This window comes from Bombus flavifrons, chromosome 6, assembly GCF_040668555.2.
Source record: "Bombus flavifrons isolate JBK064 chromosome 6, iyBomFlav1_principal, whole genome shotgun sequence".
In the NCBI taxonomy this organism is placed as follows: Eukaryota; Metazoa; Arthropoda; class Insecta; order Hymenoptera; family Apidae; genus Bombus; species Bombus flavifrons.
In genome coordinates this window covers 8,685,370-8,707,613 of record NC_138447.1, presented here as the reverse complement: position 1 = coordinate 8,707,613, position 22,244 = coordinate 8,685,370, and the positions used below count along the sequence as shown (strand labels likewise).

Here is a 22,244-nt window from a genome sequence, read left to right as displayed (position 1 = left end):
ATATATCATAAAAGCACAAATAAAAGAAATAAAAGATGTTATTTATTATACTATGCGCTAGCCCTCAGTTGCCTGGCTACTTTTCTTATTATCCTTTGCCTCAGGACATTTTCTCTCCAATAAACACTGATACAGGAAGTTAATGCCAAAAGGAACATAACCGTCTCAAACTTCCAAAATGCTCTTTCCTCTAACCAAGCTACCCTGTCACAACTGAATTACATATATGTATTATATTTACTACAATATTTGTGCAATTCTTCATAAAACTATGTATAAAAAAACTAGTAAAAGTACAGAAAAACAGAAAATTAGTTACCTTCTTGTTATAGCCTCTCCGCTTTTACATTTCAGAACTTCCTTGTATCTGGCATAAATACATACATCAATGCTTTTACTTGCTATTTCAAAAGCAGAACATGGATGACATTCTGATGTTACTTCATATTCATCTCCAGAAATGCATCTTGTATTATTTTCAAAATTTTCTAAATAAAGCTTGTTAGGATTTTCTGTCCAATGGCTTTCAACAATTAATACCAGTATTGTTAACCTAGAATAAAAAATATAATGTTATTAATACGTTTATAATAACCATACTAACGGTATGTTAATATTCACAGCGATAGACAAAGAACTATAGAACAAAACTAACCCTCCTAATAGTGTTATACCAATTAACATTCTCTTTTTTGTGCATAACTCGATCATTTCGAGGTACACTGTGTCATGAATTTCGGCTTTCTCGGTCAGCTTACGTGACTCATGTGAGAAATAAATAAAATTTTTAGAGAAACCTTCGTAAATAAAGCCAAAACCATTGGCTAAAGATAGAATGACACGACATTAAAAAGAACTTCGTGTATCAAGGTATGAAATACCGGCCAGTCAAAAAAACAGAGTGTGTCTTACGCCCTCCGCAATTTCCTACGGTGAACATAGGAATCATCACAGGCGACTCGTTAGTATTATAAAACAGCAAGATGTCGGTATATTATCACTAACAACTCTTGTATTTATCACTGCTGAGGTATGCGAGCATGAGTTCTATTGTCGCCCCTGACTTCAGTAGCCACCAAAGAGGAAGTTGTACCTGTAGTTATAGATTAAAAGATGAGTAGGCTGATCGTTGACGAACATAGGAAAAATTCAGCCAAAAGTATGCTGCATGAATTACCACCTCTGGCAGTGAAACGGCAGAACTATACATACATTTTTTTTAGTGGGAGTTATATGCATATACGCAGCGAGTGGGGAAATGTGCATTTCTCACTATTGTAGGCGAAATACGTCTATATTTATTCACTTTATTTATAAGAAATGCATGCCAAGAATTAGTACACACTAAATTAAAAATATAATGCAATCTACGTACATATACAGATCGTCGAAAACATAACAAGATCTTCAGTTTTTTTAAACGATTCATATTTCAAAATATATATGATACAAAGGTTCATAAGATATTAGGGAAATATAAAAAGGTCCAAAATATAAAAATATGTTTTATTTTTCACACAATTTTACATAAATAATTGCCAACAGGCAACGAGACTGAATACAATGAATGATTTGATATCAATTTAATATTATAATATTAAATATCAAACCCGCGCTCTCTTAGATAGACACACTGAAGCAGTGAGTAAATAAGTAAAGCGCCATCAATTTATACAAAGCATTATGTATATTTAAAGCGATAGAAATAGCTGCGACAGAAAATGGCATTTTCATCATTGCGTTGAAAATCGAGTATTATCATTATGCTTGTATACTTGTTTCTGTATTATGCGAGATAGAAGGCACGTGCAAAAAAGTTAGGAATTGTTTACTTGTCATGAAAATAGTGACGTATCGTTATTTGCGAAAATATAATACTTTTTGTATTTAATATGATTCGGTCTTATAAGCTATGTGATGGACTTTTAAGCTGTGGTATATATATGTATGTATATATGTTTCAGAAACAGATAAACCCTGTATATCTGATATGCTTCTTAGAAAGATGAATAGTAATAAATAAAGAAAGATAACGATAAATATGTGTGAACAAAATTTGAATGACAAGTGCAATATTAGACCATGCGCATACGCTCTTAAAAGAGAAAGCGTTTTATTGTCACGATATACGAGAATCACTGGTATGTTGCCTAGTTTTAAATAAAAAAACTAAATAGAATGAATTAACATATCAGGAAGAAGAAAATCTGGCGAGACAATTTCTTTTTTTAAGCAACTTTTTAAAATGGCTAGTGTTATACCTAAATCCGATTATATGTCATTTAACTCGAGCAATATTAAAGAGTTATTGTCATGTATCGTTGAGACCAGCAATTTCTCAACGATAAAGTTGGTTTGCCCAACATTGTGAGCAGAAGTAATCATTTTCTGCAGAACCGAAAAATTGACAGTCTTCATTGCGACATTGTTTGACATTAGCCTAAGAAAAACCTCAAATTATTCAAGTTTCGTAATTACAATGAATATTTAAATCCTTACCTCCAAACTATTGGCATTCCATGACTCTGGCCTCTGTTTATAAACTGATGGTTGGTCATTATAAAAAGTAGATCTATGGAAAAAATAATTTGTGCGATACACACAAAAACTAATAGAATAATTCATAGAGAGGTATATTAATCTCAGTACCTTGAAAGATAAAGTGTACGATCTTTATTCGGATTGGTCGGTAACAATTTGCTGACGCTTGCATGGCTGTCTTGATCGCTGGCTGTATAGAACCTAGATTTGCCAGCACCATAATTCATTTCGCTCCCAGTCTCGTCAACTTTATGATCTTGGAGATATCTGTATGACATAAAAATGATTAGAAGTCGTATTCTAGCTATAAAATGAAATTATCATAACTACATAAGATTGCTATACCTTGCATGAGCACATTGGAGGTAATTCTGAAGCATCTGATCCACATATTGATGACGTCTACTTCTGATCCTTACACATAACAAACCTTCCGTTGAAAGTCCACCAGCCGTTGCTGGTAAACTCTTTGGTCTCTTTGTCATAGACCACAGTCTTTTACTAACGGATTTTCCAATTGATCCGAATTGTTTAGCAACTCCAAGCAATTGTTTCGCAGTTTTAGAAAGTGAACCATCAGTATCTGACAGTCTCTCGATTTCTTCCGATGTGAAATTTTGATATTCGCAGTCTAAATATTGCCGCAATAAAATTTCCATCTAAATACCAATATTGAGTAATTATATTTTAATGTACGTTGTAACTATAGTTTATGTTATCGATAAGATTAATTACCGTATCTTGTTGACAAATTAGCAAGTCTCGTGAACCTTCTTCCCAATCCCAATCAGGTCCTGGATCTACCGCGAATAAAACTGATAGTAGTTGACCTGTATCTGGATCTATAAGAGGTATGCTAACACCTTCGTTACAACCATCTCCAAAATCACTCGCTCCATCCACCGTAACGAGAGGAGAAAAATGAGCTGAATGATATGCTAAAAGCAATGGGGTTCTATGACAACGCGTCGGAGATACTTCTAATGGTAAATACACTCCACCAAATGGAATTGGTGCTAAAGCTACACCTTCTGCATCTTTTAACATAGTCTCCGCTATAACTATTATAGGCCGCTTTAAAGCATGAGCCAAAGCTAATATATGTACCTATAAAGTTTCAACTGCATAAGTATGTGGTAAATCTGAAACTGCAGAAAAATTAGAAAAAAGTACAGAAACCTTACATACTTCTTCAAGACTTTGGTAGGAAGTAGCAGTTTGGTTCCTGAGAATAGGAGAAGCCATATCTACGATAGTTTGCCATTCTTCTAACCATTCTGCCTCTGTATAAGATAAACCTGAAGCTGCATTTAAGCCCATTTGGCGCCATTTCCACCTTCTAAACAAAGCATGTCTATATTCTCCTTTAGCCAATGTATTATACAGAGCTTCTCTGAGTGTAAGAAGTCTATCATGAAAGCCCCACATGCCAAGAGAAGCTGCATGTAGGAGACAATTGCCATCTCCTGATGTTGCCAAAGGCCATAAAACTCTGTTACTTCCATTTTTACATCCCCCACACCACCAATTTAAACGACCAGCAGCTTCCAAAGAAGTTAAGCACCCACCTTCTATTAGATCTCTTTCCAAAAATTGTCGAAATGAATCTAAGTGTAATGTATCATTCAATTATTAAGACACAATAGAGAAAGTAATTGTAACTGGTTATACTAGAGCATAGGTAAAATACCTGGATATACAGTTAGATCAGGAAGTGAAAATGTAAACTCCGGAGTATCTAGAGATTCTATAGTTGCTAATTGAGAACGAGCATAAGAGACAATGGCAGCATTTTCAGTTGCTCGAGATATACCTCTGGCTAGCTTCTTTGTAGTTCCTCCTCCATTTTCCAATGCATTATTAGAACTTGTCTCTTTCTCCAAACCATCGTACGTGGACAGTCCTACGTTCATTACACTATCTTCTTGCACCTACAAAGTAGCAGTTCATCTAAAATTAATGACGTTACAATTACAAAAGTGATAAAAAGATATCACAGAAAATGTATGCGAGTTATCATATAGTATACAACTAAGAGTTACAAAAATGCAGCAGTCAAATGGCTTTACACAACAATATACATGTATATATTAGTATTTAAAAATAGAACAAGGTGACATTTGTATGGTAATAAACATAGAATGGTTATGTACATAACAAATTTAATTATAAATACAATTAAAAGGAAAAGAAAGCGAGGAGAAAGTATTTTAATCCTCATGATTACGAAATATCAAAAGTGACTAAAAAAGCAGACGGTATATATATGTACATTTATATATATAAATAGAATTATATATACGAAGAACTTGTATGTATATGTGCCACTATCGGATATCATTATTCAAAATGTGCAAACCTTGGCCCGTATATCGAATTAGTGAAGTGGAGCGTAGCGGTAGAGTATCGTTAAATAGTATTCTAATTGGACTACGATGCACAAGCCGCTCGTATACTATCTCACATTTTGTACCACTGTATTCGTACTAAACCCTATCTCACAAGGCTACCCACAATGTATGAAAACGGCCAAGAATCTGTTTGCACAGGAGCTGATACAAACACAACATAACCTAGAACACGCAACCTCGAAACTAACTGGTAGGAGAGTAAAGAGAATAAGAAGCGAATTATTATTATTGCGTCACGGAAGTCATCGTGAAACTCTAAATCGGTCACATGTCTAATTAACGAGGGATTAAGAGATACACTGTTGTTATTTACGCAGTTGCATTCCCGCCCACCAATGGACAAGTTGATTCTGATCACGATAACGTAACCAATTTTGAAATACAAGAAATTCATTCGTACCGTTTATCACATAATATCGTGTCGCTACTTAGAAATGCATTTAACCTTGAAAGCAAGCATTGCGCATCACATGTACCGCCCACCTATATAGTATGAAATATGTATAGCACATTTGTAGAATAATTTAATAGAAAACACCACCAAAATTAATCATTGACCTTTATCAAGTTACATCGTTCTCTTTTATTTTTATCAATATAAAATCATATAGCTGTTTTATTTTAACTTTAACTTTTTTGGGGTTTGGGTTATTAATCATTATGATTCATTATTATTATCGTTCCAAAGATAAACACCTGCGTTTTCTTAATATTCCGTTACGTTGTTTTTTATTAGAAAGCAATTATACATCTTCTAACGGTAGACAATGTAACATTATTCATTGAGAGCGTTTTTGGAAGATTACAGAAAACTGTGCAACTGAAAAAGCCGCCTTAACATGATTTACTAAGTCGCGTGCAAACTGTAGCGCCACAGGTTACCATTTTTCGACATTGTAGTTCGTCTACCTTGTTTAAACGTAAGTTGCGAGACGCGACCATGCCGATGTAGTAGGCGTGCACGAGTGTGTGTGTTATGTACTCGTGTCCGTTTTAAACCTCAAAAAGTTGGTCGATTTTGCTGGAAAAGTTTGTCAGTTTACCGTGGATGATAATATTTTCATACAGTGGACAGAGAATCGAAAGGAATATTATCACGATGAATAATTGCGGCATACACCTGATGTTTTTTCTATCAGTTAATCTGTTGATTCTATTGGGCCACGTAGCCGGTTCTAAGGTGTTGCAAATTCGTGGGATACCTAACGCGAAAAGTTCGCTTTACCCATCGGATCGTGACTTCCAGTGCCTTGATGGAAGCCTAATAATACCATTTTCACATGTAAATGATAATTATTGTGATTGCGCGGATGGCAGTGATGAGCCCGGTACGCCTGCCTGCACAAACGGCTCATTTTACTGCGAAAATTCCGGTCATAAGCCTCGCTATATACCATCCACCTGGGTAAACGACGGTGTTTGCGACTGTTGCGATGCCAGTGACGAATATAGCTCAGGCAAGGAATGCTTAAATAATTGTAATGAACTTGGGAAGGAAGCCAGGTTGGAGCAACAAAAGGCAGAAGAGTTGATAAGGGAAGGTAACAAGATAAGGATGGAAATGATTGCTAAAGGCAAACAATTAAAGACAGATTATCAAGCACGCTTAGTTAAATTGCGCTCAGAATACGAAGAAGCAGAACTTGTAAAGAAGGAGAAAGAATTATTGAAGACTCAAGCGGAGGAACGCGAAAGAGCTGCTTTAGAAAAGTACAAGCCAGCTGAACCAGAACAATCTGTAGCACAAGAGGGAGAAGAGGATGAAGAATTACACGAGTCAGATGCAGAGGATTATTTTAAACTACTAGACTCCGATAATAGTGGTACTGTAACAATTGCAGAGCTTCAAACTAGGGTGACGTTTGATAAAGACAGGAATGGAGTTGTAACCGAAGAAGAGGCAATGTATTTCTTAAATAATCAGAAGGAAGTCAATCTTCAAGATTTTATTGATTCAGTATGGCCAAATGCAAAGGTCTTCTTAATGTTAGAACAAGGTTAATAGAGAGATTGTCTGTTGGTGATACATTTCTTTTACTTCTATTTTGAACTATGCATTGTATTAATATCTTATTTCAGGGATGTTTAAACCAGCAAGTCAGAAAGAAGAGGGAGAAGACGAAGAAGATGAAGGAGAGATTCACGAGCCAGGAGATGAAATATCTGAGCAAGAAAAAGTTGAAGTTGATGGCACAGAGGCAGATGAAGTTGCAGGCAAAGAACAGCTGAAACCTGAGGAATCTCAAGTGCAGTACGACGAAGAAACGCAAACTCTCATAGATGAAGCAACAGCTGCACGTGAGAATTTCGAAAAAGCGGAAAAATCCGTGAATGAACTGTTAACGGAAATCAGAGAGTTTGAAGAAAAATTAGATCGTGACTTCGGCGTTGACAACGAATTTATACCTCTAGACGGCGAATGTTTCGATTATACCAATTTGGAATATGTTTACACCTTGTGCATGTTTTCGAGAGCGACGCAGAGATCGAAATCTGGCGGCAGCGACATTAACTTAGGTCACTGGAACGATTGGAGCGGACCGGAAGGTCAAAGGTATTCGAAGATGAAATACGACTCTGGCCTCAGTTGTTGGAACGGACCTGCGCGTTCTACCATTGTCAATCTCAGCTGTGGTAAAGAAAATAAACTAGTTTCAGTGACAGAACCTAGCCGGTGCGAGTACGCTATGGAATTTTCCACGCCAGTTGTATGCAATGCGAATCTGGAATCCGCTAATACACATGACGAATTATAAATTTCATATCGCATAAACGTGCAGGATTTAATACGCGATTGTATGACTTTGAAACGTAAGGTACATAAAAATGGCAAGGGTGAATAACGACCGCGCGCGATTCACCTATTTTCAAGTTTGTTTCTTGAACGTTTAACGCGTTAAATAAAAAGTTATTACAACATTCGCAAATTTGCACAAAGTTTTTTACTATTGAAGATAAACGAAACTGATAAGCTATAGTAAGAGACCCTAGTCAAAACTTGCACGATAAGTAATGGTAATTTTATCGAGTATCGAAATCGTGATCGGTTATTCGTCCTTGCATTAGAAACTCTTTGTCGTTGTACTTGTATACATAAACAAACAGAATTCGTAGCCGATAACGCGGTCGTGAGTTATCAACGAGCTCAGTTTGCTTAAAAGGTAGAGAGACATTTTAATATTCGTGATAAGTGAATAAGAAGTCGTTGTTACACGGTAATTGCCAATATTGTGTTACTGTTATACATTCCTCCTTTTGTACGAGACGAATTTTTATGAACTGGTCCGAATAAAACGACCTAAGCTGTTTCACTCGTCATTGGGTCATCACGCAGTTGAGCGACTACCTATTTTCGTCAAGGTCTACAAGACTCTCACCCGAAGTAAATGAACTGAAGCAACCACTCATGCACACATATACACTCTGTAAGAAAATTTCGAGAAAAAAAAATTTTCCCAAATTGCTACGTGTAACGTAGAAAACTGTATTTAATGTATCGAGATATTTTGTAATTTTCTAAAGATGCGTCCGTGATCGACGCGTCGGAATGCGGGTTCAATAAAGAGGAAAAGAATTTTGTTGTCGAACTGTAATTACGATGGCAGCTTTATTTACATTAAAATGGGCGACTTTTACTCTTTCTGTATTATATTCCTGTATATATTTATATGTATTTATATATACTATAATATGTATACAAATATAAATATATATATATATGTATATATACATATATTTATATTTATATATACGCGTATTTATTTATATATATATATTTATTTATTTATTTATATTCTTCTTTCAATTATGCCAGTTCTTATACGTTATAGTGATGGTTAATTCAATTCTCTATTTATGTCTCATTAACCTAACAATCTACGCGTATCTTTTGGAGTTTGAGACTTTTACAGTTAACTAGAAAACTAAAAGGGGAGGTGGTCAATAGGGAGGAAAGTGATAAACGTTTCTGCGCGATTTATCCAACAATGTCCGCAACCAGTCGATTCCTTGGTACTTCGTTAAGGCACTTAAAAGACTGGAAAGAAGTATCTTGTCTTGTCACGCGGTATTACGTGATGAAGACGATACGCTCTAACGTCTTTTCTTCACCCCACGATGATCCACTGTTTCCCTTTGAACGTACACGGATTATTTTGATCTCAACGTGGAATTTATAATTCTCAGACGTACAATCTTCAATTTAAAATCAAAAGATACATTTCGTTTATCGTATTACTCATACAAAAAGAAAACAACTTAAGGCATTATCGCTTCTTCAAAATCTGGAAAGAGTAGATCGAATATCTAATAGTACAGAACATAATCTCTGTCAATTTCGCATGGTTTGACGTCGACACGTAGAAACTACTAGATTGATATGGAAAGGCAGCATTTCCCAAAGATTTTACCACAACATCTCTAAATATAATTGAACTATGTTTTCGTTTAACAACATACCCTGTGTTCGCTTAATGACTCGTTTTGGCCATTGAACTAAACACTCCTTAAATCATGTTGACTATTATATTTTCTATATTATCTTTTATATATTCTCTTTATTCGTATACCTTATATTCGTGCCTAATTTTGCAATGGGGTTTTTCCTTTTTGTATTTACACAGTGGAACGAAACACGACATTTATTAGCGACTCTAAGCTACTGTACAACAAGAAACACTAAGCTCCTAACACGAGAAGAATTTGTAAGCACGACACGCGAGTATATTGATTCGCGGTATCGCGCACCACCTAATACTGCATTCGGCTATGACCGGTAATCTTATCGTGTATGCGATTTTTGTTACATGTAGAAAAAAAAGGAGGAAGAAAATACGATTGCAACGGAACAAGTTAAATAACACGCGATTTACAAGTAATTACGGCCAGTAATTATGTTTAAACACGTTGACCTTACAACTTTCTCGCCACGGACCAATTTAAAATCTTTTTACATATTGATTACCTTTCCACTTTCCTTTGTTTCTTTTTTTTCTTTTTTTTTGGTGTTTGCGAGTGAGAAACGAAGATACGCCTCATGAAAAACATTATAAAAATTTGAAGTAAATAATTTACATTATTGTCCATCTTATAGTCTTAACCAGTCGAACATCTTCGTTCGTATTTCGTTTCCTTCAGCTTATTCAGTCTACAAATGAAATCCAGATATAAAAAAGTTTACATAGGAAAAAAAGGCTTTGCATAGTCTCGACCAGTTTCTCTTCTTATGTATCCTTTTTTCCATTAAACAGGCGAAATCAATCAAACGCGTGCCTGTTAATTAATTACGTGTGTAGATGTGTGTAGTGTTCATTTGCCGAGTTTCTCGAACATGATTAGTTTCTCCTTGAAACTCTTTGTGTCCGTGGATACTTCGGATATATTGCCGTTTAACATGTTTTGCAAATCTTCGTCGTTCTTACTAACGAGGAGATTGTCGAAGATCATCTTGTTATCTTCTTGTTTAGCGACTGGCGAGGTAGGCTGTGACGTGGTGATCTGTTGCTTCTTCTTAGGATAAATCACAGAGCTTCGTTGGTTATTGCCGTTGTCGGCCATTCTGGTAACTATCGTGATGGCTAATAATTGATGAATGTCGATGTTCTCCTTCGATTCCGATGATTGGCGCCAGTAGAATTTGTCCGGTGAGATCAAGGATTTGGAGTCCTCCGTGCCGTCCGCCATTGAAATTTGTTCCGAATGCGACGTCATTAGAGGTTTATTGGTCCAAGGATCCTGCAAATAGAAACATTTCTTTTTTTACTCGATCAATAATTAATACGAGCAAAAATCGACTTTCTCAAAAACTTACATTTTTGTCGCGTCTATCCGCAACAGCGTCCGCGAGATCTTCGTGTTTCCTATCCTGATCCAAATCTCTCTCCAAACTGTCCAAAGTTTCGGTACTCTCCGACGACTTATTCCTCCTCTCAGAATCTAACGTATCCGTACTGCCAAGCTCCGAGCTTTCAGACGATTTCTGAAGCCTGGCTGGTTTCCTAACCGTGATCGGTCTTTTCTCTTCCTCTCCATCGTCCGTTGGAACGATGTCCACGTAACTGGTGCTCGGTATTCTTTTTGGTGTTCTTCTGATTCTCCTGTTTTCCAATCTGTCATCCGACTCCAAATTGTCAGAGCTTTCGGACGACATACGTTTCGAGGATCTCCTGCAGCATTTCCCGAAACTATCTCCGATATTTTCCCCCTCGTCTTTCGACTCGCTTATCTCGATCCTCTCGAAATCCTCCGACGACTTGGATGTACTCTTTGATAACCTTCTTCCCCGAGACAGATTGATATCCGAAATGCTACTCCTCTTCTGCAGTTCTTGAACAGTCTCCGTTCCAATCTGCGTTTGCTCCAAAACCTCGAAATTCTCCGACGATTTTGATATGTTCTTGGAGGATCTGCGAGCGCGCAACTCGAAGCTGCTCCTCCTACGTTCGATGGATTCGTCGCTGGCTAACGCCTCTATCGCTTCTAGGCTGTCGGAAGACTTGGACACGCGATCGATCGACTTCGAGATTGGGTTTAGCAGTCTTCGAGTCACGGGTTTCGCTTGTTCGTACTCCATTAATTTGTCAAAGCCTTCCGTAGATTTGGAGAACCAACTGGGAGCCACTTCTAGACTGTCAGGCGATTTCGACAATCTGTTGGAGGATCTCCTTCGAGGTAGCTTCGATTCCAGCTCTTCGAACATCTCTGTATTCTTTGGTGTTCGATTCGACGCTTTCCTGACGATCGATCGAACTTCTGGCTGCTTCTCCAAGTCGTCGTTCACCTCGACGCTCGCTCTCGAGGCAGTCACGGCGTCCAGGCTGTCCGGGGATAAAGAGGCCACGCTAGGTGGCTTTCTAGGAAGTTTAGCTTCCAGTTGCTCGAAAATGTCCGACGTACGCGACAATCTACTCGAAGATTTCCTCGTGATAGACACGTTCTTCGGTTCAGTCGGTGAAGACGCATTGCTGTTCACGCTGACCGTTTGCTGATCCAAGCTGTCCAACGAATCCTCCGCTATGGTCGTGATCGTCGACGTGGATGTGTTGGCAGCTTGAGAGCCAGTACGCCTCGGAGGCCTCCGGTTTTTGGGTCGAACCGCAATTCGGTGATGTGCCGCTGTATGGTTCAAACTGGCGCTTTCCAGTTGCGCTGGTGGACAAATGGAAAGTTTTGTTAAAATAGAATAAATTTGACGTTATCTACCTAGTCGTTCGAATCATGTTTTACGAACAGACTGCGGATTTTTGCGTATTATTTATTACAGTACGAAATAGTTCGATAACTTCCGAAGAAATATTTGAATCTTGAAGATCAGCCACGATCCTCTTGAAAATCTTAGGTAGACGCGTTATAACACGATTTAAGTTCACTGCTCTTCGCGTCCATAGAAATATAGATTTATATTAAAATCCGACAGTCTGTGAAATTACGTAATAAGAATAAGCATGTTAAGTTAGACACTTACGTAAATCTTCTTTGGCCACAGGTATAATATGATCGATCGTGTCCTTTGGCGATTTTGAGCCCTAGAAAACAAAATTCAGAGATAAATTCAATGCACCGTTTACTCAATTAATCGTCGTTAAACTCTGTATCAAAAAACACATACGGAATTAATATTATACGACGCCAACGACCGATTACAGAGAATTTAAAAAATTCATAAAATAATAGAAAATTAATAAAAATAGACCGACGACGGGCTAGACGAATTATTCGTGACACTGTTAGTGGCCTTTGAGCCGAGTGCATCGGCAGGCGGGCTCGCAAAACGCCGGGTATAACGGTATTAACCACTATCGGGACGAGCAAGTGCGGCCAGTTAACCGTGATCGTTCGAAACCGGTTGCAGGTGCCGTCTCGAAAGACACTTCTTCACCAGGAAAACCTTTCGTTCGTGCTACCGTTCCCCCCTCGTTTTGCGGCACGTCGTTGTCGAGAGCGTAATCGCGCGGCAAACAGCTGGTATACAAGTCGATCAGAGAATCTACGCTCGTTTCGTAAAACGAAACTCGAATTTCTCTTTTCTTTGTTCGTCGCCGGTCTAACTCTACCGCTGACACACTTCAACCTATTAGCCGGACAATAAGTAATTTGTTATTTCAATCAATTGCCTCTTGGATATGATAATATCTTTATTCAAAAGGGTATTCTAGCGTAGAACATTGAACAAAATTTGCTTTTCTACTTCTGTATTGTCAGGAAGTATAGATACAAGCAGCGACTATGCTTGCAAAAGAATTTCGCAATATTCGTAATATTATTTTACGCGAATTATTATATGTCAAAGTTGCTTGTTATCTCGATAAACAGAAAGATCGTTAATATTTTTCATATCGTTTGTGATACTTTTCTTTCATCTCGTTTCACGTGGTAATGACGTTCGTACCAATTAAGAATGTCTTTAGTTTTGTCGATGTAGATAAGTAGAATGGCCGGAATCGTGTCAGCCAGTAGATTATACATCTCTTTTAACGGACCGCGTTAAATACCTTATAACTCGATCAATTTCAATTTTATTTGCTTCGAAAAACGTGGCGACTAATTTTAAAACATAAATAAACGAATGGTACTAAAAAGTTTTACAGTTACTTTGAAAAAAGGAAAAATCTTAAAGTCTGAAAGGTGATGCTCTATATAGACCACCAGGCGGTCTACAATATTCTCAGTCTAAAATACCTCTTTAAGTATTCCGTATCTTTTAATTAAAAACAAATTACGTCGTATATCAATCCAATTAAAATTGATCTGTCCTCTTTAACTTCTACTGCCATGATTGTACAGATTTCTGATCGAAAGATGGCCTGGTTAACAGATTAATCTTAAACTAATCTTCTTAGCCACGTCATTGTGAGAAAAGGTTTGATTGGATTTTTCTTTCTTTCTTTTTTTTTTTTTTTTTTATCGGATCTGGCCGAACCGAAGATCGACGTAATTAACGGCCGATCGATTACCTCGATCGTCTCCTCGATTCGTGGACTCGCGTCTTTGATTATCGGCGGGATCCTCTGTCTCGTTTCCGGCTTCGAGCGTGGTCGATCCTCGATCCTGCACGAAGATCTAACAGATCCTGTCGACTCATCCTCCGCTTTATCCTACATCGTTCGAGCAATATATCGAATAATATACAACGTGTCTCTAGTAACGTGAAAATCACGGGATCTGATCGATTACCTCGATCGTATCTTCAGCTCGAACGGATTGCTCTTTCATCGCCTGAGGGATTGTACGTCTGCTCTCTGGCTTTGGTCTTGGCCGATCCTCGATTTTGCACGCCGATCTTATCGATCCGAACTCCTTGTCCTCGATCTTGTCCTTGCAGCCAAATTTACGTAACGCGTTATTACTAAACTAACGATGTGTATGCATTCGCGGGCGAATCAAAGTTGTAAAATTAGATAGGGCGCATGTATTATATGCAGAAACATATAAAACACGCAAAGAATAGCGTAAACGTGGGACATATTGTATCTCGCATTAGTATTCGTTATAGCGTTTAGCAAATGAAACAAATCTTTGCTTTCACGTCTATAGTTAGACATTAGCAGTCTAGTCATTACGAAGCAGTTAGGATGTATTGTGTGAGCGATTTGTCGATTCGTGGAGTTTCGCGGAGCTCGTCAATTGTTCGCGTGAAAATTATTCACTTGTCTAATAAACGGAATAAAATTTGACGGGAAAGACATATTCCTTGTACCTCGAAGCATCATTAAATATAGTACTGCCTGCAAGCTTTTATGCCGAATAATAAGTATAATAACTAAATTAAATTAAATTTGGTATAAAAACTTTCTTTATTTATATACTCGTCACCGTGCGCAACAGAATCACGCGACATAGACACAAGAAAAATTTGGAAACAAAAATTCCGAAAGAATCAACGAATTCGCAACGTTACTGGTTGTCAGACTGCAGATATTTATGCGAAATTTAAAAATGAAGCAACAAAGTACACGATATCTATATAAGATATCCAAAGTACTTGGTAGCTAAATATTATACCTGTTTACGTTATATGCTTCAAGCCATGTTCATAAAAATACCAAGTTACATAAACATCCGCAATCCACTTGTTATATTGTATTATTTTGTAGATCAACGAGATCAAGGACAGCATTGCAATAATCAGGAATTAGCAATTAGAGATGACGCCGAACTAACATTGGTATCGTCGAAAGAAAAAGATGGAGCTTTGTAAACGTTTTGTTCCACGAATCCGCTAACACAGTGGTTAGAAAGAACGAAAGGACACGTTCGAACCGAGGCTAGTTTTTCCTGATCGATTACCTCGACCGCGTCGTTCTCGACAGCCTCATTGTTAATCGAGCAGAGGATCTTTCGCTGGCCGGTTTCCTGTTTCGGTCTCGGTCGATCTTCCAACCTGCACACGCGCCTAATCGGGGCGGGTATCTCGTACTCGACCTTCTCCTTGCACCCGTACACGCCGATGCTGATCTTCGCCGTCGGTTGCACTCCCTGGTAACTCTTGCATCGCGCGCCATCCTGTTTCGTCCGGTCGATAAGCCGTCTCGTCTCTACCGGATTCAGATTCAGCTGCTCGATTATCGCCCGTATGTTCGACGAGATGCTGCCCTCGCGGTGAGACACCACCATGATTCCAGCGATTGGTTTGCCCGATCCTCGAATACTTGTCGATCCTAGCGCGACCTCAGACGACCAGGATCGGCCCAACTCCCGCTGCTACGACGATCTCGGAATTGCCGCGAGAACAACGTCATAGGACAGCCGAGTGCTCGAGTTATCGATAGCGAAGTTTCTGGAATTTCATTGGGAATTCAGACAAGGGTCCTACGATTTTTCGAGCCACGTTCCTGGGATGCTGAGAATTACGGAAATCGAGATTATGTCGAAGAGAAAATCCAGGAGCTTCGTAGCAGAATGGTACGTACAGTGAAGGACAAAAGTATTCGCGATTGACGTCGACATTCAGATTCCGAGGAGACTTTGTGTTTCTTATTTGATTCGTCTTAAATTTGTTCGGTATAACTTAGACTGTGATGGAAGAAAATATCGCAGGAGACATAATTATTACGATTTAAATTTTGGCTTTGTATATATCGGATGGCAACCTTGGATACAAAATTCTGTTTCATTAATCGTTTCCTCGATACTTCATCTGTAAACGTCAATGATTTTTTGATATTGATCGTATCCTAATACGTACAATCGTAAATGTAACTTTGAATCGATCTTTTGACATTTACAAAATAGATGAGAATTTTGTCATAATATGTATCTGATTAGAAAATACACCAAACGTTTTTATCATAAACTTATAGATTCTCTCTTCGAAAAGTTTCTCAATCTTCTTTTACGATATCCTATTATAAAAAAAAAGACTTTCGCGAAGAAGGCAAACTTTCCAAACGATTTATCAATGCGATGGGGTCTTCTTCTAGAACAATTTCGACCGCTAAACGCCGATCATTCCCCCCTCGACCATCGAAGCTTGAGAACACGTTCTCCAGGCCAGAACAATCGCGCTTGTTCCTAATTGCGTTAACGAACTCCTCGGCCTACCTAGTTTTCGCGGTTAGCGTATCGCTTTTCTCAGGATTTCACGACCGCCTCCAAGCTCGTCCTCCTTTTCCTCCGACCACTCTCGGGTTCTGGGGGACCGTTTCTCACGCGACCTTCTATACGATCCCTCTCGACAGAATCACCACGAAATTACTTGCCGCGTTTCGATCCATGCGCCAGGTAGATAATCAGCTTGGGGAAAAGTCACGGACGCACAATGCGTAGTAGGTACGGTACGTCATGTCGCATTTTCTGAGTTGTTGCCTGCGTTGTTTCGTGCAAACAATAGATAACCACCGTCTCATTATCGTGGTTGATTATACTCGACGAACGTTAAAATCCGACGTAGAAAAGTGAGTTTTGTCGCGTGAGCGTTCCACGCTTGTTTTAACTCTTCGATTATATGGGAAACATTTTATGGTTCCATTGGCAATGAGACAGAGGTTACGAGATACCGTAAACGTACGTTTAGAAGAAAGTTAATACGAACAGCCGTATGAATAGCCATTTTAAACTCTTAACAAGTGTTGAAGATAGTCTCGCTGAATTCGAGGCTTATTACTATAATAGATAATCAAGTGTTACATACGATTTCTCGTATTAAATATCTTGTAACTATAGACTTTCCCATTCGTTCAATTTCGATTCGTTTCAAACGAGCATCGTTACAGCGCCGATGAAATTACAAAATGTTTCGTGTAACGCATATAATACATATATTCATAAAAGATGTGTACGAAAGTGTTCGAACACTTTCCTGAGCCTGTCTACTGTCGATCTGATTATTTATTGATTCTGCAAGAACGTAATGAATATCGTTAGTTTCGTTAGATAGGTAGCTTCTTATTATTAGTTTCTCATTAATTTATACGTTTCGCTGATCTTCATATACCGATACTACAAATTCATTAAATTAACAGAACTGTTGTTAACTAGTGTGTATTAGTTATATGTAACGTACATAGTCAATATAAGATAACGCGCTTGTGTAATTGAAGTTATACTCAATCTCGCCTGATATAACAGAGGCTCGATTATGAGTTCGTATATCTGAGGCTGAAGATCAACTTGTTCCTATAAACAAGTTACGGACAAAGGTTCTACTATTGGTTTGGCAACTAAGTGATTGCGGATTTTGTCAATACCACCTAACGACAAAATCCGCAATCACTTAGTTGCCAACCCAATATATCTAAAAACGACGATCGACGCGTTCGAATGGAACTTGCGCTTGAATTTTGCTGCTTCGCCGTGCTTTTCTCGTATGGATAGATCGAACACGCAATCTCGTGCAAGAGAGTTCGCGGCAACGGCAACGTTCGCGCCTCTTCATCGAGAAAAGGTGTTGGGTAAACATCGTGGGCGCCCGACGTGGGCACATCTTTGGCCTGGATTTTGCCGAGCTCACATCCGCCGCTCTTCGATCAAATAATTTAATCCAATAACCATGCGAGAACGTATAAAAACTTGAAAGAACAGTTTTTTCCGAAGATTGCGTCATTTAGTTAGGTCAGCCTTGCAGAATGGGCCTCGAAATGAAAACTACGGAATCGCTATCTAACCAACTAATCGCAGGTAATTTTTACATCAGAGTTACACGCACACTACTAGTAATTAAGTTAAATTCATTATGAAACTATTATGAAACTGATATCGTTCGTTTCTTACAAAATATCACGTCGATTCGTAAAGACTCTGGTATTCATCGATTTGCCCCTTAACGACCGTATCCGTGTTTACACGACCTACTTTATCGGTTGAATTTACGCGATACTAGGAATTCTCGTATCCCAACTACGATAAAGCTTACTGGACGACACATCCCTGATTTTATTCCACCAACTGACACCACAGGAAATCCTTGCAGATAATGTGTTGCGTGTTCGTAAAAGACTGGGAAAGACGGGAAGAAGATTCGTAAAGAATTGCAAGATTATAACGCATCCTTATGCACTGCACCGTGTTTCCGTTTATACCACATCATAAATAATATATAAAAGCCAGTTATAAAAATCTAGATTTGCTTTATAAAAGTATATCACCTTGCGACGAACACCGAACGCAGTTCTCATAATTTTCCATCCCATCGTTTTCGTACGAATTGTGAATAGTTTTTAGAAGGACCATGCTTTCTATAATATCATTCTTTTTAATCATCATACGTCTAAATCTACAACAAGATTCGGGAATTTTTTAGCGATTTTTGAAAAATAATTCGATCCTCCAGGATTTACAAAATATCTTACAAGTGAAGTGGCAATGTTATTAGCGAAGTTTTAAAAGCGAGAAGCTACGAGTTATCCCTCGCACAAATCACAAGCTAATCGATTATCCTGTTTGATGTAAAATTCCAAATTGTAAAATCAAAGTCTACAATTGGTAACTTGTCGATTCACGGCCCGAGTATCCACCAAAAAATGTCTGGTTGATTGATCGAGCGGGGAGAAAAAGGTAACGCGCGAAACGATTATCGGCGATCGTTCTATCAGCTGATTCACCGATCATCCTACTAACCGCGACACACATTTTCGCAGGACTCTGATCCTACTAAATTCCTCGGTGATTTTCCGTTCGAGTAAGCAGAATCGGATTGTTATTAGCTTGAACGGAAATCGGTAGTTCGAGCAGGTCGCGAACCGGTGCGTTTATTAAACGGTTGCGCAACGTCGTTCGAGTTTTCTTTCGCCACGGTGTCCCGACGTCACTTTCTCTTCTCTCGTGGAAAATTATTACGTTCCGTAATTTCCGCCGGACCCGGCGGCGCCGCGGCGCACCAACATCGCGCGTATCCGGTTGGAATGTAAGCGGACAGATCGTGCAGGTGGTAGAGGTGTGACCGAGCACTGAAACACCGGTGATTTTGCAATAACGGCCGATCGAAGGTGTTGCAGGTATTCGAATAGAGTGGTTGTGGTTGTAGAAAATCCGACGTTTTCGCCCGATTCGCTTTCCACCTGCTACGATATATTTGTAGAAAGGTACAGTAGTTTCTCGTTTGTCCGACAAGTCGCTGAATAAGATAAGTTTGCAAGACCGAACAATTTCGATAATAGAAATTCGCTAAATGTTTTCTCTACGTCTTGTTAGATCGAATAATGAAACTATGCTCCTCGAGATGTCTTTATTCGATATTTTCCCATTTCTCACGATAGAGAGATCGATACTTTGTAAATATTCAAAGAAACTACGAAAACACGTACTCCCATAATGCCAGAATCGAATGGAAAGACAGTTTTGACGAGAAATTGGACGACGATGTATATCGAAAGTAAAAACTTGCTCTTCCGTAAAACATGAAAAATATGACTCATCGTGTCTTTCACCTGTGGTCTTCGTTTATTTTGAAAGAAACGTCGCATACCCTACATGTACGTTACGTGACAAGACGTAATATCAAGGGAAAGCCTACGATTTCGTAGTTAGTTAGGGGAACGAAGGCGATGAATCGAACTACCCGAGCGTTGTCGTTACTATTCGTTGCTACGGAGATTATCGACCAAACTGACAGTCACAATTATTTATTATCACTGGACGATTCAGTAGTTGAACCGCCACTATATATTCCGATGAAAATTAACCGTCACAGACGTGAAACGTTGCTGCTTGTTATTCTTGGGCAATTTCTCGCGTTTCTCGATCAAAGATTACTAGCACGAGGCAAGCGTTGCGCGTTGGTTGGACGTTGACGCGAAACTAACGATAAAAGTACGATAACAGGCTGCAGTAGCCTGAGATTAGATCGGTTGTCGGATGTATCGACGCTCCACATCTTCTCGTCGTTACCAAGATCCGATCCAGGATCGATCTCAGTGGTCCACGAGCTGCCTTCTTCCATGCCAGTTGGCCAGTCGCGTATCTTATTGTGTCATCATTCTCAATTTGCTTTATCGCTCGTGCGCGTACCGTTACTTTTGCTCACGCGAGCAAACACCTCGCGATTAACCGAAATCTTTCGCTTTTTTTCAAGTGCCTCGACTCCTTTGCCAGTGGAAATTTTAAATCGATCTTTATCGAGTTTAGGTTCGATGTACAGAGGAAACAATTTATCACGGAAGGTATCATCTTTTACGGGAAGACGAGACTATAGGAGAATTGTATTTTTTCAGATGATAGAAATTAATAACTTTTACGATAAAATGAAGATTACGGGAGCAAATCGCGACAAATATATTTTTGCTGGTTTTTATATTTTGACGTTACTTCGTGACTAAACAGGAGAAGTTTGATACGATATATCCACGTGTTTAGAAGATGGCTGATCAGTCGACGAAATCTATTTTAGGACAAGCGATATTTTGATATAACGAGGATATTTTAAAACTGTCTGCGAGAGTATGCGAATAAACACGTTTAATTTCAAAACCGAATAACGAGACAATTTTCACGACGCACGATCAATCGACATCGTACTGAATCATAAAACTGCTTGCCTGTAGAAGATAGAAAATGTAATTTATCGCGTTACTCCAAATATAAGAAATTAGTAGCTTGACGCGTATAACCGGCGGTGGATGTCTTTTAATAAGAAACTCCACCTAACGAAATTTTCTTTTATCCGTATGCGCTCGTTGATCCGCGAAGATTCGAACTGGAAGGTAATCGGCTCCGTCCGATGCCGCGGAAAACGAGCGCGGCTTTCACGGAAATGGAAAGTAAGGCAAATCGAAGAAACTGAAGAAACCGTAGATTCTCGACACTGAAACTCGTATCGTATCGGCACGATGATTCTGCAACCGTACGTCTCATTAACGAACCCTCGTCGACCAATTTCGCTTTCTATCAGGTGATTCAACGTTTCACAGGAATTTCCTTTACAAATCAACGTCTTCATATTTCACAGTGAAAACGCACGCCCATACGAGATTAGAATCGTGTTGTACGTTCAAACTTTGAAATTCAAAGACCGACCGTTCGATCGGGAATGTTGAAGCAGGTTGGCAGGATGTTGGAAATCTGGCACGCCACGCTACGAGCGACGTGCTCGCGTTTCCGTGCCATTGTCGCGCGATGTAGAGAGGGGCGAGGCGAGGGAGAGAGAGAAAAAAAAAATACGCGGAAAGAGAGTAGACTAGTCGAGGAAGGAGCACGAAAATGATCCACGGCTCGCGTGAAAATGCATCATACCGCGACGAATCAGGAGCGTGGACGTTCGATGATTTCACTGCGGAACCTCTTGCGTTCGTTCTACAATACTGCACTTATCGTGTCGGTTCGCTGAAAACCGATAACAGATAACTGCACGCTTTGTACCGATCTCGCATTCTTCCTACGTTAGCGCGCGCAACTTTTTGATATTTTTTATTACTCGAACGCTTGGAAAATAAAATTCCAAGTAAGTTTCCGTTGCTTCGCATGTACAGTCTTTGCAATTTGTTCGATGTTAGTCGCGTTGGTTTTTCGATCAACGCCCTTGGTTAATAATTTAGATAAAACGGGGTGTAAAAATTGTAGGAATCTTTATATAACAGGCTTTAGGTCAGGCGAAATTATCTTCTAATAATTCAGGGGTTGTAAGTGTGATTCTGTTACGTAATTAATCAACGCGATGAAAACTTTTTTCTTATCAAGAACAGCAAATTTAGGATATTTTTTACATGGCAATTATCTTTCTTTGAATTCCTAACGTTATTAATATATGTAATTTTATTTGTACGATTCCTTCGAAACGAAATGTTAAATTTCACACGTATACGCGTATCATGCTCTTACGTGGCTTTTTGAGAAACTAATAACACGTTTGCTTTCCGCTGATAC

General features: G+C 38.8%; 4 protein-coding genes across 19 annotated transcripts in view; 1 reads left to right on the top strand and 3 right to left on the bottom strand.

The window, feature by feature from the left end:
• Positions 1–50: 50 nt before the first annotated feature.
• JTBR (jumping translocation breakpoint protein JTBR) lies at positions 51–875 on the bottom strand. The gene is made up of 3 exons (XM_069116075.1): positions 656–875; positions 320–553; positions 51–213 (listed from the first exon to the last, which is right to left on the bottom strand). Exons 1-3 carry the CDS (start codon positions 709–711, stop codon positions 51–53), a joined length of 453 nt encoding a protein of 150 aa, XP_068972176.1. The 5' UTR covers positions 712–875.
• A 617-nt stretch (positions 876–1,492) lies between these two features.
• Positions 1,493–5,487, bottom strand: LOC138180811 (OTU domain-containing protein 7B). 6 transcript variants are annotated; one of them, XM_069115033.1, is made up of 8 exons: positions 5,353–5,487; positions 4,232–4,472; positions 3,730–4,148; positions 3,277–3,648; positions 2,887–3,200; positions 2,650–2,808; positions 2,500–2,572; positions 1,493–2,440 (listed from the first exon to the last, which is right to left on the bottom strand). In XM_069115033.1, the coding sequence occupies exons 2-8, from the start codon at positions 4,452–4,454 to the stop codon at positions 2,339–2,341; spliced, it is 1,662 nt and encodes a 553-aa protein (XP_068971134.1). In that variant the 5' UTR covers positions 4,455–4,472; positions 5,353–5,487; the 3' UTR covers positions 1,493–2,338. The 6 variants fall into 6 exon arrangements, with proteins under 6 accessions (XP_068971134.1, XP_068971129.1, XP_068971133.1 ...); XM_069115028.1 differs by having other exon boundaries at positions 5,266–5,376; XM_069115032.1 differs by lacking the exon at positions 5,353–5,487 and adding an exon at positions 4,901–5,300 and having other exon boundaries at positions 4,232–4,491.
• A 513-nt stretch (positions 5,488–6,000) lies between these two features.
• GCS2beta (glucosidase 2 subunit beta) lies at positions 6,001–8,545 on the top strand. The gene is made up of 2 exons (XM_069115035.1): positions 6,001–6,949; positions 7,032–8,545. Exons 1-2 carry the CDS (start codon positions 6,001–6,003, stop codon positions 7,706–7,708), a joined length of 1,626 nt encoding a protein of 541 aa, XP_068971136.1. The 3' UTR covers positions 7,709–8,545.
• A 934-nt stretch (positions 8,546–9,479) lies between these two features.
• The window catches only part of LOC138180809 (uncharacterized protein F59B10.2-like), a 91,770-nt gene continuing 79,005 nt past the window's right edge, over positions 9,480–22,244 (bottom strand). For 7 of the 11 annotated variants that reach the window (XM_069115016.1, XM_069115020.1, XM_069115013.1 and 4 more), the window contains 5 exons: positions 14,124–14,264; positions 13,904–14,044; positions 12,415–12,475; positions 10,762–12,098; positions 9,480–10,685 (listed from right to left, as the gene is read on the bottom strand). In XM_069115016.1, the coding sequence (XP_068971117.1) occupies positions 10,260–10,685; positions 10,762–12,098; positions 12,415–12,475; positions 13,904–14,044; positions 14,124–14,264 (2,106 nt within the window). In that variant the 3' untranslated portion in view covers positions 9,480–10,259. Of the gene's footprint in view, positions 10,686–10,761; positions 12,099–12,414; positions 12,476–13,903; positions 14,045–14,123; positions 14,265–15,236; positions 15,727–22,244 lie in introns of all 11 variants that reach the window. The other 4 variants (XM_069115018.1, XM_069115017.1, XM_069115019.1 and 1 more) reach the window with 2 other exon arrangements.

Excerpts from the sequence above, each read along its gene's own strand:
- JTBR (XM_069116075.1), bottom strand. The coding sequence starts at position 711 with ATGATCGAGTTATGCACAAAAAAGAGAATGTTAATTGGTATAACACTA. Across the intron at positions 554-655 it reads GGTATAACACTATTAGGAGG|GTTAACAATACTGGTATTAA; the intron begins GTTAGTTTTGTT and ends TTTTTATTCTAG. Across the intron at positions 214-319 it reads GGAGAGGCTATAACAAGAAG|TTGTGACAGGGTAGCTTGGT; the intron begins GTAACTAATTTT and ends TATGTAATTCAG.
- GCS2beta (XM_069115035.1), top strand. The coding sequence starts at position 6,001 with ATGATAATATTTTCATACAGTGGACAGAGAATCGAAAGGAATATTATC. Across the intron at positions 6,950-7,031 it reads CTTCTTAATGTTAGAACAAG|GGATGTTTAAACCAGCAAGT; the intron begins GTTAATAGAGAG and ends ATCTTATTTCAG.
- LOC138180811 (XM_069115028.1), bottom strand. The coding sequence starts at position 5,346 with ATGAATTTCTTGTATTTCAAAATTGGTTACGTTATCGTGATCAGAATC. Across the intron at positions 4,473-5,265 it reads GTGGGCGGGAATGCAACTGC|GTGCAAGAAGATAGTGTAAT; the intron begins GTAAATAACAAC and ends GCTACTTTGTAG. Across the intron at positions 2,809-2,886 it reads CTCCAATGTGCTCATGCAAG|ATATCTCCAAGATCATAAAG; the intron begins GTATAGCAATCT and ends TATGTCATACAG.